The sequence below is a fragment of the Notechis scutatus genome, chromosome 8 (genome assembly GCF_049901735.1).
Source record: "Notechis scutatus isolate UNSWTSFEM ecotype Mainland chromosome 8, rNotScu1.2, whole genome shotgun sequence".
NCBI classification, from domain to species: domain Eukaryota; kingdom Metazoa; phylum Chordata; class Lepidosauria; order Squamata; family Elapidae; genus Notechis; species Notechis scutatus.
Window position 1 is genome coordinate 23,748,862 of NC_142016.1, and position 15,325 is coordinate 23,764,186.

The 15,325-nt window shown below is 48.5% G+C and overlaps 2 protein-coding genes and 1 long non-coding RNA gene across 7 annotated transcripts; 1 reads left to right on the plus strand and 2 right to left on the minus strand.

The window, feature by feature from the left end:
* The first annotated feature begins 35 nt into the window (after nucleotides 1-35).
* GEMIN7 (gem nuclear organelle associated protein 7) lies at nucleotides 36-14,903 on the plus strand. Of its 4 annotated transcripts, none has more exons than XM_026688782.2 (2): nucleotides 36-389; nucleotides 13,643-14,903. In XM_026688782.2, exon 2 carries the CDS (start codon nucleotides 13,655-13,657, stop codon nucleotides 14,033-14,035), a length of 381 nt encoding a protein of 126 aa, XP_026544567.1. In that variant the 5' UTR covers nucleotides 36-389; nucleotides 13,643-13,654; the 3' UTR covers nucleotides 14,036-14,903. The 4 variants fall into 4 exon arrangements, with proteins under 4 accessions (XP_026544567.1, XP_026544566.1, XP_087827303.1 ...); XM_026688781.2 differs by having other exon boundaries at nucleotides 13,646-14,903; XM_087971177.1 differs by having other exon boundaries at nucleotides 141-379; nucleotides 13,646-14,903.
* On the minus strand, nucleotides 2,767-8,677 carry LOC113426422 (bone morphogenetic protein 2-like). 2 transcript variants are annotated; one of them, XM_026688779.2, is made up of 3 exons: nucleotides 7,855-8,677; nucleotides 6,069-6,415; nucleotides 2,767-3,783 (listed from the first exon to the last, which is right to left on the minus strand). In XM_026688779.2, exons 2-3 carry the CDS (start codon nucleotides 6,406-6,408, stop codon nucleotides 2,906-2,908), a joined length of 1,218 nt encoding a protein of 405 aa, XP_026544564.2. In that variant the 5' UTR covers nucleotides 6,409-6,415; nucleotides 7,855-8,677; the 3' UTR covers nucleotides 2,767-2,905. The 2 variants fall into 2 exon arrangements, with proteins under 2 accessions (XP_026544564.2, XP_026544565.2); XM_026688780.2 differs by having other exon boundaries at nucleotides 6,069-6,430; nucleotides 7,855-8,676.
* LOC148129973 (uncharacterized) lies at nucleotides 10,912-12,998 on the minus strand. The gene is made up of 2 exons (XR_015750543.1): nucleotides 12,422-12,998; nucleotides 10,912-12,338 (listed from the first exon to the last, which is right to left on the minus strand). It is a non-coding gene; the product is annotated as an uncharacterized LOC148129973 (long non-coding RNA).
* Nucleotides 14,904-15,325: the final 422 nt, after the last annotated feature.

Here is a 15,325-nt window from a genome sequence, read left to right on the forward strand (position 1 = left end):
AGGGAAGCGGACTGAGCCAAAAAAAAAAAACAACCACACAACCCGCCTGACTCTGACGAGAAGCTCACGCTTTCTCAGCTCACTTTCCCAAGGCTTCGTAAGGGGAGGGTGGGAACAAGGGGGAAAAAAAAGAATGACTGACTAACCGGCGCATGCGCCTCGCTGGTCTCCCGGCTCATTAGACTAAGGTCATAGATTTGGCAGTCCTCCTCTGGCCAGAGAGGACCTAATCGTTTAAGGGATTGGCTTAAGGAAGAGCTTAAAGTGTTTCCGGGCAAAGAGGTCACGTCGCTTTTCTCTTCACCGTTATCTCCTCGGTTTCTCGTCGCCTCAGGAGGAGCGAATTTGAGGCTCTCGTTGAGGAGCTAATTCCAGCCAGGCGCGTGCAAGTTAGTTCACGTGAATTATAGAGTTTTTACGGGAATGTTACTTTTCCGGGCCAAGGGGAGGTCGTTAGGGTATCCCAACCAGGCGCCATAATTATTAGGCTTCCTTACCCTGCTGGGCCTTTAATCCCGTCCATCTCTTGATCCCCGTGGTTGATTTTCGGCTCAAAGTGTGCTATAACCCGTAAGAAACAAACCAAGCCAGGATTTAAAAAAAAAAACCTTTGTTAGCCCAGAAAACTCTTTTTTTTAAAAAAAAAACCAGGATTTCTTAGATAGGAAATCAGAATCTTGGTTTGTTTTGTACCTTCCCCACCTCTGGTGGTGGGGGGGAGGGTGGCACAAAAAAACTCAAAACTCAAACAAACTTAAAACTCAAACAAACCAGGAATTGCTTTTATGGGTTATTAACTTTTCGTTGACATGGAAGGCTTGGCTTCAACAAATCATGGTTAACAAGCCTTGTTTTATTGCCACGTGAGAAGTAGCCTCCATCTGGATTATGCACATTGTACCCTGTTTTCCTGAAAATATGACCTACCCTGAAAGTTAGTCCTAGCTTGATTTTTACACATGAGCCCAAAGTTAGTCCTAGCTTGATTTTTACACATGAGATTTTTACACATGAGCCCAATATAAGCCCTACCCCCCCTAAAATAAGCCCTAATTAAGATCCCGCCCACTGCAAAGTGGACTGGTAAAAATTGGGGATGGAGGGGGTGGAGCTGCCCTACTACTGACCTGTGGACTGTTGTAGCCAGGGCTTGCTCCCCCCCCACACACACACCTGCCTTGCCATCCCATTTCTTCTGCAAAGCTTTCCTGAAGGCCTCTGTAGCTGATAACAAAGCTCTGGATCGATCTAGAGCTCTGTTATCGGCTGCAGAGGCCTTCAGGAAAGCCTTGCTGGCCACAGAAGAAGAAGTTCCCGAAGGCCTCTGACAGCGAAAAGGAGGGGCAACGCATGCAAGTGAGGTGAGTCAGTGAATAACATCCCCCGAAAATAAGACCTGGTGCCTTTTTTTTGGTGGCAAAAAAAGGTAAGACAGGGTCTTATTTTCGGTGGAAACAGGGTAGATAGGAAATTGGAATCTTGGTTTGTTTTGTGCCTCCCCCACCTCTGGGGGGGGAGAGGCACAAAAAAATCCCCCCAAACCCAAACAAACCAGGAATTGCTTTTATGGGTTATTAACTTTTTGTTAACATGGATGGCTTGATATAAACAAATGATGGTTAACCAGGCTTGTTTATTGCCACGTGAGATGTAGCCTCCATCTGGATTATGTGCATTGTATATTATTGAATAAGACACATGTGGCTGGGTTCATCCCACTTAGGTAATGGTCAGTAATGACCAGTTAGGAACTAGAATGTGGCTGTTTGGTTTAATGGGATGTCCCAGAGTGCTTTTGATTCGCTAGGTTAGATACCAGATTGTTGTGTGTTCAAATTTTGATGTTCCCTCAGTATCAAATCTGAGGAAATTCACCATTCCTGGGCAACGTGTTACGAACCCACAGAGGTTCTACTATGGCAGTTGGACCTCTCTAGTTCGTAACACAGTTTCCCAAGTATTTTGGGTTTCCTCAAATTTCCTACAACAGTCAGAGGCCCTGATGTTATGATAATGTTAGGATGGGTTCAAGAAGACTCTTCGTGTTAGATTCCATTCCCTTTCTGACCAGAGAGTAATGATCTGGGGAAACCCATCACTCTGTGCCACCTTCTAAGGCCCCATGGGATTGCAGCCAAAATGACGGGTAAAAAGCTGCATGCAGTTGAAAGACTGGATTGTTCTACCGCTTAAGAAACTTATGTGCCAAATATTTGCCTTCATAATTCTGATTAAAACAACATTCTGAGTGGAGAAATTACTCAAAGCTACAAAATGGGTGTAAATACAGAAAACAAAGTATTATCGAATGATCATTTCATGGATATCTTTCTCTTTAGTTATGTTTTAGTTATGCTCTTAGTTTCAGCATGTCTGTCTTGTTTTAATTTTGGCCTGGGCTCTTATTGTGATAGGCTTGATAAATATTTCATGTATTGTTCATCTGATGGCTGTCATGTCTGTAAGAATATCTAGATACTCGTTAATAAGGGGCAGGTAATTTCATGCATCCCAGTTGTTTTATGCTACAGCTCCCATAGTCCCTGCTAGCTGAAAGTGACATTATATTCAGAGTGATTGTTGACCGATTATTGCATTAAAAGGTGGCAGGCAAAAATGATTAATTGCTCACCCATGAGATTAATCACAACAACCGTGCTGTTTTCAACAGGGTCCTGCAGAATGTGGCCCCTGTGGGAAGATATCATTGTAAAAGCCTTGAGCTATTGCTGATCTTTGGGAATAAATTAATTCCACAGGGGAAGATCCTGTTTAGCTCCTTGCCTGCGGTGATCTTGTACTGACCTTTTGCAACAATACATGAAATGCCTTTGACAGGCCCAACTTTATTGTCCATCACTTTTACTGAGAGACTGAGGAAAGACCATCCTGTGCACTTTGGCTTCTAGCGGCACCCGCATCCCTCCACCACCATGTCTTGATAGGTCTTGAGGACGACCATATCGTTCTGGTCTAGGTAAAGCATAGCAATGGGGCTGAGCTCTGTGGGGACACAGCACGCCTTGGGCACTTTGGCGTTCACCGAGTTCAGGATGGTCTGCACCACAGCGTGGCTGGAAGAGTTCATGTGGTCGGCCAGCGGGAAGCGACAGTCCCCCGCGCAGTAGAAAGCATGGTAGCCACTGGGAGCGATGATCCAGTCGTTCCACCCCACCGCCTTGAAATCCACAAACAGGCGGTGCCTTCTGCACCCCGTGCTGTTTTTCATCTTCGGCCTCAGGCGCTTGTGCTTCCTGGCGGAGGCCGGGACTTTAGTCGCTCCCCTGCCTGTAACGGGGTGGCTTCTGCTTTGCCTTTTTCGGTGGGTCAGAGGTTGCCCTCTTTGGTCATGGCTGTAGGTGACCAGTAAAGGTCTTTCAAGAGCCCACTGAGCCTCCTCTTGGCCAGGAGAGCGTCTTGCCCGGAGGGAAGTCTGCTGGCGCGGAAGATCATGGCTGCGGTTCGAAGGCTGCACCTCGACCAGAAGCCCCAGGTTATGCTTCCGTTCTCTTGCTTCCTGGAAAGCAGCCGTCACATCAAAACTCACCCATTTGGGCTGGCTGGGCGTCACAAATTTGCATGTGAGGAGCTGGCTTTTGTTTGGGGACACCGGTGGGGGATCCACAGCATGGTAAACGTGGATATATAAGCCCTGACTTTCCTTAGGGGAGTGATAGAGGCGCAGCTCAAGGGCAGTCAGCTCCTCCTCCGAAGGCAGCACAGTGAGGTTGAACAGGAAGTAGAACGAATTTCCTGAGCCTTCAGAGACATGCGCCGAATCCTCTAAATGCGAAAAAAAATGAGCAAAAGTAAGGACAAATTGGGACAGACAATTCGAATCAAATAACTGCTTTGCTGGAGTTAGCAGGAAGTCTTTTGCCCTGCTGCTTATGTCCTTCTACAGTCAACCAGTTGCATCTGGGAAGCTCACAAGTGTGGCCAGGAGACAACAGCATCCCCTTCCTTGTCATTTCTATCTAGAAAACAGCACCTGCAGCAGGTAGTCCTTGCCTTACGACCACAATGGAGCTCAACGTTTCCTCTGCTGAGCAAAGACAGTTAAGTAGGTTGTGCCTCATGCCTCATTTTACAACCTTTTTGCCGCAGTTAAGCAGATTGCTTTGATTGTTAAGTGAATCGCTATGGTTGTTAAGTGAATCATGAGGCTGTTAAGTGACTCGGGCTCCCCTCCCCCAGTGACTTGGCTTGTCGGAAGCCGGCTGGGAAGGTTACAACAGGGGTCACGTGAGACCCCAGGACGCTGCAACGACCGTCATAAATCTGAACCAGTTGCCAAGTGCCTGAATTATGATCATGTGACCACCACTGGGAGGCTGCGACAGGCATAAGTGTGAAAACCGGTCATGTCACTTTTCCCCCCCTGCGATTGTAACTTCGAACAGTCGCTAAAGAAATGGTTGTTAAGTCGAGAACTACTGAATTGCCTTTAAAATAGAAGTTTTAGTCTTTGGTCCCGTAAGGCAGAGTTCCCCAACTTTTCCAGCTTTGCAGACCAGTTGCAGGGTGGCGGGGGAGGGAGGAATGGTTCACACAAGCGGCCGGCAAATATGCACCCAGCTCTGTTTGCACTGGGGGTGTGCGTGCACACCTGCCGCTCGTGCAAAAGGAGTGCATGTGCGCTCACCCGCTACTTGTGCAAGTGAGCACGCTCGCCATCTGTTTCCACAGCCCAGTTTGCAAACCCCTCACGGCCCACATGTTAAGGACCATTCCCCTGCCAGAAGAGGAACATTGACTAGCTAGATTGGGATCCAAAGCCAATTACATTTAAGCCTCAGTGCTTTTGCCTTAAGAAGAAAGAAGGAAGTTTTGGAGCAAGCTCGGAACACATCATTTACTTTTATGGCTTATCGGGCGAGACCGGCAACTTCCTTCTGCGGTTGTAAAAGAACAACCACACAAGGAAGTCGCCAGTTTAACACACACTCTTTTCTCTCAACTGAAGAATATTTTAGCCGCTGAAATTGGCAGTCAACCAATCTTTGGGGAGACCATTGCATTCCTTGCTCCATAGAGGGCACCAGAAGCCAAATTAACGTCTTTTAGCCCAGTTCTCACCTCAGCAGTGAAAGCACAAGGCCCCCATTTTCAAGAATAAACGACAACAAAATACAGTGACTTCCATAGATACAGTTGGGGAACCTAAATGTCTGTGAAGATTTTCAGTCATCCAGGCCCTGGTTGCCCCAAAGGTCCTTTTGCAAAAGGCCACGGGGTTTGTTTCTGCTCTTGGGGAAGCCTTTAGGCATTTGGCTGATTGATATCACGCGGAGTATTACTACCTTTACTAGTAAGACCACACCTGGAATACCGCAACCAATTTTGGTCACCATACTACCAAAAAAAAAAAAAAAAAGTTGAGACTGCCACTAAGAGGAAGGAGTCAAGCTATTCTCAAAAGCGCTGGAGGGCAGGACAAGAAACAACGGATGGAAACTAACCAAGAAAAGAAGCAACCTGGAATTAAGGAGAAACTTCCTAACAGTGAGGACAATTAACCAGTGGAACAGCTGGCCACCAGAAGTTGTGGGCGTTCCATCACTGGAGGTTTTTAAGAAGAGACTGGACAGTCACTTGTCTGAGGTGATATAGGTTCTCCTGCTTGAGCAGGGGGCTGGACTAGAAGACCTCCAAGGTCCCTTCTAGCTCATTCTATTCAATCTTTCTAATTTTGGATCATGTCGTTTGGTGGGTCTGCCAGGGAATATTTAAAAGAGTTCAAAGAAGTCAGGCTGAAGGTCTGCCTAGCTTGGCACTGGTTGCGAAGAGGAGGTTTCACCCTGTCTCCGACCTAAAGTTTTTGGCCTGGAAGTAGCTGGTGATTCGCTCCTGGGATCTTTAGCATGCCAACTTGGGCTCTGTCCATTGAGCTTGGTCCGTCCCACCTAAGCAGTTGTGATGCTTGTGGCTTTCTGCCCCTTGGCTCTTTTTTCAAGGGAGTTTTATGCGTGCCGATTCCTGCCACCACCTTAATCTTTGTGCCTCAGTTCCCTCCCCTCGCTCCTCCCTCAGCCCTGTTAAGGTGGGAAATTGAGCAAGGGTCTCACCAACATGATGGAAGGTGCGCACGGTGTTGGCTGTCGCCGCTCGAGCTTCCAGGAAGGGTTGCTCGGTGTCCTTCGGAGAGGCTGGAAGCCGCCTCAAGGAAAAACGGTATAAATCCAGCAGGTACTGGGGGACCAGCAATTTGGGTTTGGGGTCTGGGCGCCTTTGCAAGCCCAGCCGTTTCAACAGAACAGTTTGGAAGGTTTGGAGGGGAAGCTGCTCTGGGATACGTTTGCTTGTGGGCTCCGCAGTGCCTGGGGATGCCATCCGAAGACTCTCAGATGCCCAGAAGGCGAGAGGTACGAGTAAAATCACCCAAACAGACAAGTTACCAGAAACCATTGTGGAACTGGAGAAGTTGGGGCTGGTGAAGGAGGATAGGGAGAGGGAGAGAGAGAGAGAATGATTGATAAATATAGCATATAAGATAAACATCATTTGGAATATAGCATATAAGGTAAGATAAACATCATTCCCCCAGAGATTAGAATGGCCCCCTCTCTAATACTCTTCTGGAAGGCGCTGAAGACCTGGTTCTGCCAGCAGGCCTGGGGAACCCAGAGGGGGATGGAGCCCTTCAAATGGCTCATGGGATCTGCTGTCAGCGGGGCGAGGGGGGGTGGTGAGAGTTGCAGGTGATTTTTTATTGTATTTTTTCCAGATTTTGTTCTATTGTACTTTATTAATTTATTTGATTCTTTTTATTAGTTTTTATTGTTTTTTTTATATTTTAAATATGGTTTTACATTCTGTAAGCCGCCTCGAGACACCATGGGCAAATAGGCAGCAATATAAATTCAATAAATAAATAAATAACCTTTATTGCCATTTTTATTTCTGTGAACTCACTGGCACACATTAAAAAAAGGAAATTCTCGGTGCCCACTCTGCAAAGAGAATACAGCGAATAGAATTCTTAATTGGCCAAGTGTGATTGGACACACAAGGAGTTTGTCTTCAGGGCAGAAGCTCACAGTGTAACATACAAACAGCAGGTCATAGGTAGATAGGTAGATAACAACACCAACAAAAATACCTGTCACCTATACAGGGAGACCTCAACTTACAACAGTTTGTTTAGTGCAGGGGATCTTCAAACTTGGCAAGCTTCAAGACTTCTGGACTTCAACTCCCAGAATTCCTTCTGCCCTCCAGTCACATTAAGCTCAGGAATTCTGGGAGTTGAAGTCCACAAGTCTTAAAGCTTGCCAAGTTGGATGACCCTTGGTTTAGTGGCTCTTCATAATTAAAACAGCATTTGGTGGGAAAAGTTGACTTATAATCGGTTTTCACCCTTACGACCAATGCAGCCTCCCCAGAGTGACGTGATTAAAATTTACATGAGCCTGGCAACTGGCTCACGTTTCTGAGAGCTGTGGTAGCACGATTTTATAACCTTTGGATGGAAGGGGAAGCCAGAGTCACTTAACAACCGGTGTTACTAATTGAACCATTGCAGCGGTTTTGCTTAACCCCGGGGGTCCCCAAACTTGGCAACTTTTAAGACTTGTGGACTTTAACTCCTGGGAGTCTTAAAAGTTGTCAAGTTTGGAGACCTCAGGCTTTAACCACTGTGGCAAGGAAAATGGAACCAAATTCAACTTGACAACTGTCCCCACTTAGCAACAGAGCTTTTGGCCTCAATCGCTGCAAGTCGAGGACTGCTTGTGCTCCTCCCAAAGGCCAGCTAACTAAAGAAAGAAGCATTGTCTTTGTAGTCCTGTTTTCTTTCTAACTAACCCCCTCAAAACACACACACACCCCCATTTGTCCCGAAGGTGTACTTACTTGCAAAACTTGAGGTTCTCGGCAAGAATCCATGTTCCTTTCCCCCACTTAATGGCTTCTTGCTCGTCCTCTTGCTCTTCAAGCTTTTCCCAGCTCTTCTGGGTCACCCATAGCAGGAAACCCTCTCGGGCAGGGCGACCCTTCTTGGCATTTCCCCGTCCTCTTTCCTGCCCCGTCCTCTTCAAATGAGAGAAAGCGGGTCCCCGGCTGTCGTTCAGATGGTCTGGGCTGTGCCCACCCCTGCCGGCGGAGGTGCCGCTTTCTCTCCATGCTCTCAGGATGTGATGTCAACCAGGCAAAGTGGCCGGAGCCAGAACAAACAAGTTGTTGTAAGTTGCCGCTCCTTTGCTCTCTGCAGCAACACCGCAGTGGTGCTTCTCTCGGGGGAAGCCCCAGGTGCCATCTATCGGGACCAGGTATGGAAGGAGGGGCCTTCGGAACTCCATCTTGGTAGTTGCCAAGATCTGTTTCCCAGATAGCCTGCAGCACAGAAGGGATCTGCTTTTCCCCACCACCACCCTTGGCCAAACATTAAAGAGAGCCTTGCTACACTGGGCCGTATCCAGATGTCATGGTGTGAACCTGGGCTGAGGCTCATTCTGCCAGCCCTTGTACTTTAGCTGCCATGGCCTAGATTCAGAGGCAGGGGTGGGATTCAGCCGGTTCTGACCGGTTCTGGAGAACCGGTAGCGGAAATTTTGAGTAGTTCGGAGAACCGGCCAATACCACCTCTGACTGGCCCCGCCCCCGTCTATGCTCCGCCTCCCGAGTCCCAGCTGATTGGCTGGGTCTTCCTTTGGTTGCCCTGCCCAGGAGAACGGAGCTGGAAAGCAGGTTAGTGGGGTGGGGAGGGAAAGGGGATTTTGCAGTATCCTATCCCTGCCACGCCTACCAAGCCACGCCCACCAAGCCATGCCCACAGAACCGGTAGTAAAAAAAAATTCAATCCCACCACTAAAGTCTCCAAACTTGGTAACCTTAAGACTCGTAGACTTCAACTCCCAGAATTCCTCAGCCAGCATGACAGCCTTGTGTGGCCTCAAGCAGGGGGTCTCCAAACTTGGCCACTTTAAGACTTGTGGACTTCAACTCCCAGAATTCCCCAGACAGCCAAGCTGGCTCAGGAGTTCTGGAAGTTTCCACAAGTCTTAAAGTTGCCAAGTTTGAGGACCCTTGGCCTAGATTGTGACAAAACAAATGAGGATTCTGACGGGGAAACATTTCTGAAAGCAGTGCCTCAACCATCTTCTCAACCTCAATGACTTTTTAGATGTATGGACTTCAACTCCCAGAATTCCCAAACTTCCAAGAGGAAGATGAGGACTGTGGGATGCTTGGTGCTCTCTGAGCTTGGTGGTTTCCTTGCAGATGTTTCATTACCCAACTGGGTTACATCACCAGTGCTGTGTTTATAGGATTTACAGAGAGCAAATCCTTCTAGCACTGACAACGTTACTTAGTTTGGTAATGAAATGTCTGCAACAAAACAACCAAGCTTAGGACCAAGGACCCCACAGCCCTCCACCACCACTACACAAATCCCACTCTCTTCTTGCACTGATGATGTTACCTAGCTTGATAATGAGACGTCTGCCAAGAAAACCGCCAAGCTCAGAGAGCACCGAGGATCTCGCTATATGGCTATTGCCACACAAGCTTAGCTTCAGAAGTAGTATTCAGCCAGTTGTGTCCAGTTCTGGGAGAACCGGTAGCGGAAATTCTGAGTAGTCCAGAGAACCGGCCAATCCCACCTCTGACTGGCCCCGCCAACCCCATCTCTTCTCTGCCTCCCGAGTCCCAGATGATCAGCTTGGTCTCCTTTTGTTGCCCTGCCCAGGAGAACGGAGCTGGAAAGCAGGCTAGTGGGGTGGGGAGGGAAAGGGGATTTTGCAGTATCCTTCCCCTGCCACGCCCACCAAGCCACGCCCACAGAACCGGTCATAAAATATTTTGAATCCCACCATGGCCCAGCTTTCCTAGCCCTTTGTCCCTGGATGGGTGTTGCTGTTAGCCCTGCAGAGCACCCCCAAATCAACACTGCCTTTTATGTCGAACCCCCGCGGCTGTTTCTTTTAACGTTTGTCCATCTCAGGTCACATTCCACCAGCAGCCCACATCGCAACCCAAGCCAGCCTTGCCAAAAGAAAATAAATCAATAAAAATAACCCCCCCACCCCCACACACAAACCCTGGCCCCACGCCCAGGAGTGCAGCAGGCCTGAGCTGGGTTCTTATCAGGCCGGCTGGAGAGGGCTTCCAGCGGCCAGGAAGCTCCTCTCTTCCTGCCAGACAACACACTCGGAGAAGGAGCCGTCTGTGGAAAGAGCACATAAACAGCGCATAAACAGAAGAGAGGGAAGCCAGAGGCCTTCAGCCAGCGCAGGCCATTTGGAACAAACACACCACGCAGGAATGTTGTCTGACCAGGGACTGGTGGCTGGTGTGTGTGTGTGTGTGTGTATGTCTCCTGAGACTTAAACCTGGACTTTTCCGTCCCAGAAACCCGGCTGTGTCTCGAAGCAAAAGTTGCAAAATATTTTGCTCGTGCATAGAGGGCATACGTGATATTCCCAGTGCCCGTGCCTGGGTTCAGCCAGGCCTGCTGTTGTTCAGCCACGTCTCCAGAGGGTCATCGGAGCGGAGGGTGGTCACTATGGCTCAACTGCCCCCTCAGGGCTGAATCATGCCCCAGGAGAGCGTAACCCCTTTTGGGCTAACTTTCTGGACATGGGATACCAATTAATTTATCCTTTAGCCAACATTGCCTGGGGCTCTTTTGATTCCTCTTCAACACATCAGACCACTATGGAGCTGCCCATGATACGTTACAGCAGCGGTGTCCCAACTTTGGCCACTTTTAAAGACTTGTGGACTTCAATCCCCAGAATTCCCCAGCCAGCCGTGCTGAGAGTTGGAAGTCTGTAGGTCTTCAAAGTGGCTAAGATTGGACACCCCTTCAGTTAATAGTTTACTTTATTGTCATTGCACCTCGTACAACTAAAATTAAATGTCCTCTTCAGTGTACATTATACATAAAAAAATAAAAACACACACCCCTCACATTCTATACAATTGTATTGAAAACCCCTGATATTGCCCTATACACTAGAATTCAATAGAGTTACTGCCCTGGGATAGAAGCTGTTCTTCTGCCTGTTTGTCCTTGTTTTTATTATTGTCCTGTACCGCCTGCCAGATGGTAATAGTTCAAAAAAAGGGGGAGCCCAGGATGAGATGGATCTTTGAGGATGTTTTGAACTTTCTTAAGGCAGCGGGAGCTCTAAAGCTCTTCCAAAGAGGGGAGAGGGCAACCCATGATACTCTGGGCAATGACCTTCACCCTCTGGAGTGCTGTCCTGTCTGCCCCGGTGCAATTGGCAAACCAGACACAGGTTGCAGTAAGTTAAAATACTCTCTATGACTCTTCGTGACAGCAACAAGAATTAAGCTGCTGCTCATTGTCTTAACTGTGAAGTTACAGAATGAAAGCTAATTGTGGTTCCTTAAGCCGGCATCCTTCCAATCTGATGCATTGGGACTGTCGCTCTGAATCAGAGGCAGCGTAGGATTGACTATCCTGGTTTATTCAAAGAGGTTGTTGCTTGGGCGTCTTTTCTTGTGCCCGAATTGTTTTAAAAGCACAGCCAGGTCCAATTTGAAACAAGACAACTCCCGAATTGGCCAGAGCAGAGTGGGCCGTTTTGTATGTACGGGACCAATGTGGTTGAAAAGAGGCAAGATTGGTGCGGTGAATTGGACCAATGTATACAGGTAGTCCTCAACTTACAACCCATTCGTAGAGTGACCATTTGGAGTTAAACGGTACTGAAAAAAAATGATTTAAAACCATTTTTCACACTTAACAACTATGGGTGCAGCATCTTCATAGACACACAGTAAAAATTCGGACACTTGGCAACTGGCTGGTGTTTATGACAGTTGCAGTGTCCTGGGGTCATGTGATCAACTTTGGCGACCGTCTGTGGGGAAGCCAGATTCACTTCACCGCCATGTTACTAACTTTGCAGTGATTCACTTAACAACTGTGGCAGGAAAGGTCGTAAAATGAGGTTAAACACAAGAACTGCCTGGCTAAGCAGGCAGGAAATTTTGGGCTCACGTGTGGTCGCAAGTCGAGGACTACCTGTATCAAGCCCTCTGCTGCTACAAGAGAGACGTTGTTCTTGCAAGGTGCCTTTGATGGGCTGAATGCTCGTCACTTTGTGTCTGGGTGACGACTGGGGTCTTACAGTCCCAAATTCTGTGGAAGATGGAGGAAGTTGGAGAAGACAGATCGGGTCACACATGAAAAGCCAGCCCGGGGAAAGGCTTAGGTAAAAGATCAAAGCCACATGTGAACCCTGATGGCGCGGTGGTTGGACTGCAGCATTGCAGGCAAACTCTGCCGACTGCCGGCAGTTCAATCCTGACAGGCTCAAGGTTGACTCAGCCTTCCCTCTTCCTGAAGTCAGTAGAATGAGGACCTGGATTGTTGGCGGGGAGGGAGGGCGTAAAGCACTGCGAAGCGGCCTATAAGTCTGCAGCCGTTTTTCCCCCCCCCACCCACCGGACTGCCGTCTTGCCTTCCCTCGGAGGCTGGCAGTCGTCCTTGGCCGCTGCTCGCTTTCTCCGGTTGTGGACTGTGGAAAACATCCTCCCTGCCGATGACCTGGGCTTGGCCGCCTGCCGGAGGGGATGTTGGCACAGCGAGGAAGCGTCAACTTGGTGCCGCCACCATCCAGAGTTGGAAAATAGGCTGTCCTTGTGCAGCTGCACTTCCTGTTTACAAGGCTGTTGTAAGCCCAGGTTAACTCTGTGGTGTCCAGCAGTTTGCAGACTGGACAGGCTGGACGGGCAGGCAGGATTGCCAGCTAGGGCAGTTTTTTATTTTTCAAAAGGCAACTGGACGTTCTGGCTTTTCTTTGAAGAAGTCTCGCTTCTCATCCAGGAAGCTTCCCTCAGTTCTGACTGAATGGTGGAGGAGGGAAGGATTTTTATTCCTTGCAGTTCATCTGGTCATTAGCGCTCTTTTGAGAGTCGTTGAGGCCGCTTGGAGGTTTATCCTGCACCCTCAGGGTCACCTGAATCCTGTAGTCTGCAATTTTTTTTTCCTTGGAAATCCTTTCATACTCCGACAACCTCCTTCAAATGACAAGTGTGAAAGGATTTCCAGGGGAAAAAAAGAAGAAAAAAATCACAGACTACAGGATTTGGGTGACCCCCGAGGGCGCAGGTAAACCTCCAAGCAGCCTCAGCAACTCTCAGAAAGTGGGCTAACCACCAGGTGATATGCAAGGATTACAAACCCTTCCACCCTCCACCATTCAGTCAGAACTGAAGCAGCTTCTTGGACGAGGAGCGAAATGTCTTCTAGCAAAGCAGGAAAATCCAGCTCCCTTTTGAAAACAAGCTCCAAGGAGAGCCAAGGTAGCACTCCCAGATTCCTTAACCAAAGAACGAGGATTTAGAAGAATTGCATATTTTGACATATTTGAGTTTTGACCCCAAATCTATACCCTTAAGTCTATGTTGAGAGTCTTAAGTTTGTACTATCTGTTCTTCTAACACAGAGGTCTCCAACCTTGGCAACTTTAAATCTTGTGGGCTTCAACTCCCAGAATTCACCCAGCTGGGCATGGCATGGCCAGCTGGGGCATTCTGGGAGTTGAAGTCCACAAGTCTTAAAGCTGCCATGGTTGGAGACCCCGATCTAAAACACCTGGAGGGCCTCAGCCCCGTTGTTTATTATCTTTAATTCCGAATATAATTGCATTTGTTTATTTTCAAGCAGGGATCGACGATGAAGGCCACCGTGTCTGTCCTCCGTCTACCCCGGGGACCCGATGGGTCAAGCCGCGGTTTTGATCCCAGCTCCCCTCGCTTCCAAGCTCTGGGGCCCAGCAGCCTGCCTTCCGTAGCATACAAGGACCCGGCCGTCCTAGAGGAGGAGCAAGAAGCACGGGTCGCTCTACGGGAACGCTACTTACGCAGCCTCTTGGCCATGGCTGGCCAGCCGGTGAACTTCACCATGTACGAGAAGGTCAACGTCACGGCCTTCTTTGGCGCCTCGGACATCGACATCCTGAACTTCCAGGTTTCCCAGCTTCAGACTCCTCTGGGGGTTCAGAGGGAAGCCCTCCTGCGTTGCTCGGACATTATCGCGTATTCCTTTGAAGCCTGAAGGGCGACCTCTTCAGATAGGAGAGCCTCAGAGGATGGCCGAGACTCAGAGTTGCGTCCGGACATTTGTTGTTGGTTTTGAGTCACAGCTTTTAAAATAAAATGAATCTCGACACCCAGCACAAACGAAGCCACCGGGATTTCTCTGTAAGATCAGAGCAGCTACTCCAGAAACGGGAGGCTGCTAAGAGCTCAGCGATCCATCTACAGGTAGTCCTCAGCTTATGACCAGTTACTTAGTGACTGTCAAAATTATGACAGTTTCCAGAAAAGGGTCTTAAGACCCGGTTTTCACGTGTGAATGTCCCCACCTCGGTGGTCACAGGAACGCATTTTAGGTGCTTGGCAACCAGGCCGCTGTCACAAGACTGCAGTTTACAATGTTTTTGTCTGGAAGGGGCTGTTTGCTTTCAGCTCCTGGCAAAAAAACTCCCTGTGGGAAACAACAGGTTTGTTTTATGGCCGCCTGCCTGCCTCACTCTACAACGGCCACCCAAAAATGTAGTAAAATCAGGTCCAGTTATGCGGTGGCCCCCTTACAGCCATCAAAACCTACTGTCAACTCATAAAATCTTTCTCTGGTCTTTGCCAACAGAAAGGGAGAGGCGAGCAGTGCAGCAGCTTGCAAACCGAAACTGCATTCCACAAATGTTTTTGAAGAAGATAGTAAAAATTCTAACTGGAGACCCTGATTGATGACTCTTGGCTATGGAGGTGTCCCATTGGAGAATATGAATTACGATACACCCAGGGGGTGGGGGTGGTGGGGAAACCAGGGTCAAAGATGATAATGAATTATGTGCCTCAAGAGTCGGCTACACCCAGGTAGTGCCGGCATATTAACTCCCAATAAATCCTTTTGAAGTTCTGGAAGTTTGACTCGAGACTCATGATTTAATTGGGGGGTAACTGCCGCAAACCTGACACCTACAACCATAATCCCGAGCCTCAATTATGGTCATCACTCGAGGGCTACCTGTACTTCCAATAACAAAAGTCCTTGGACTAACAACCACAACGGAGCCCAGGATTCCTGTTGCTCGGCGAGACAACTCAACTGAGTTTTGCTCCCTTTTGTGAGTTTTCTTGCCACAGTCATTAAGTGAATCACTGCAGGGTTTAAGTTCATAACAGGGTTGTTAAACGAATCTGGCTTCTTCATTGACTTGGTTTGTCAGGTCACAAAAGGGGGAATCCCATGACCCCGGGACACGGCAACCGTCATAAATATGAACTAGTTGTCAAGCTTTTTGAATTTTGATCGGGTGACTATGGGGATGTTGCAATGGGC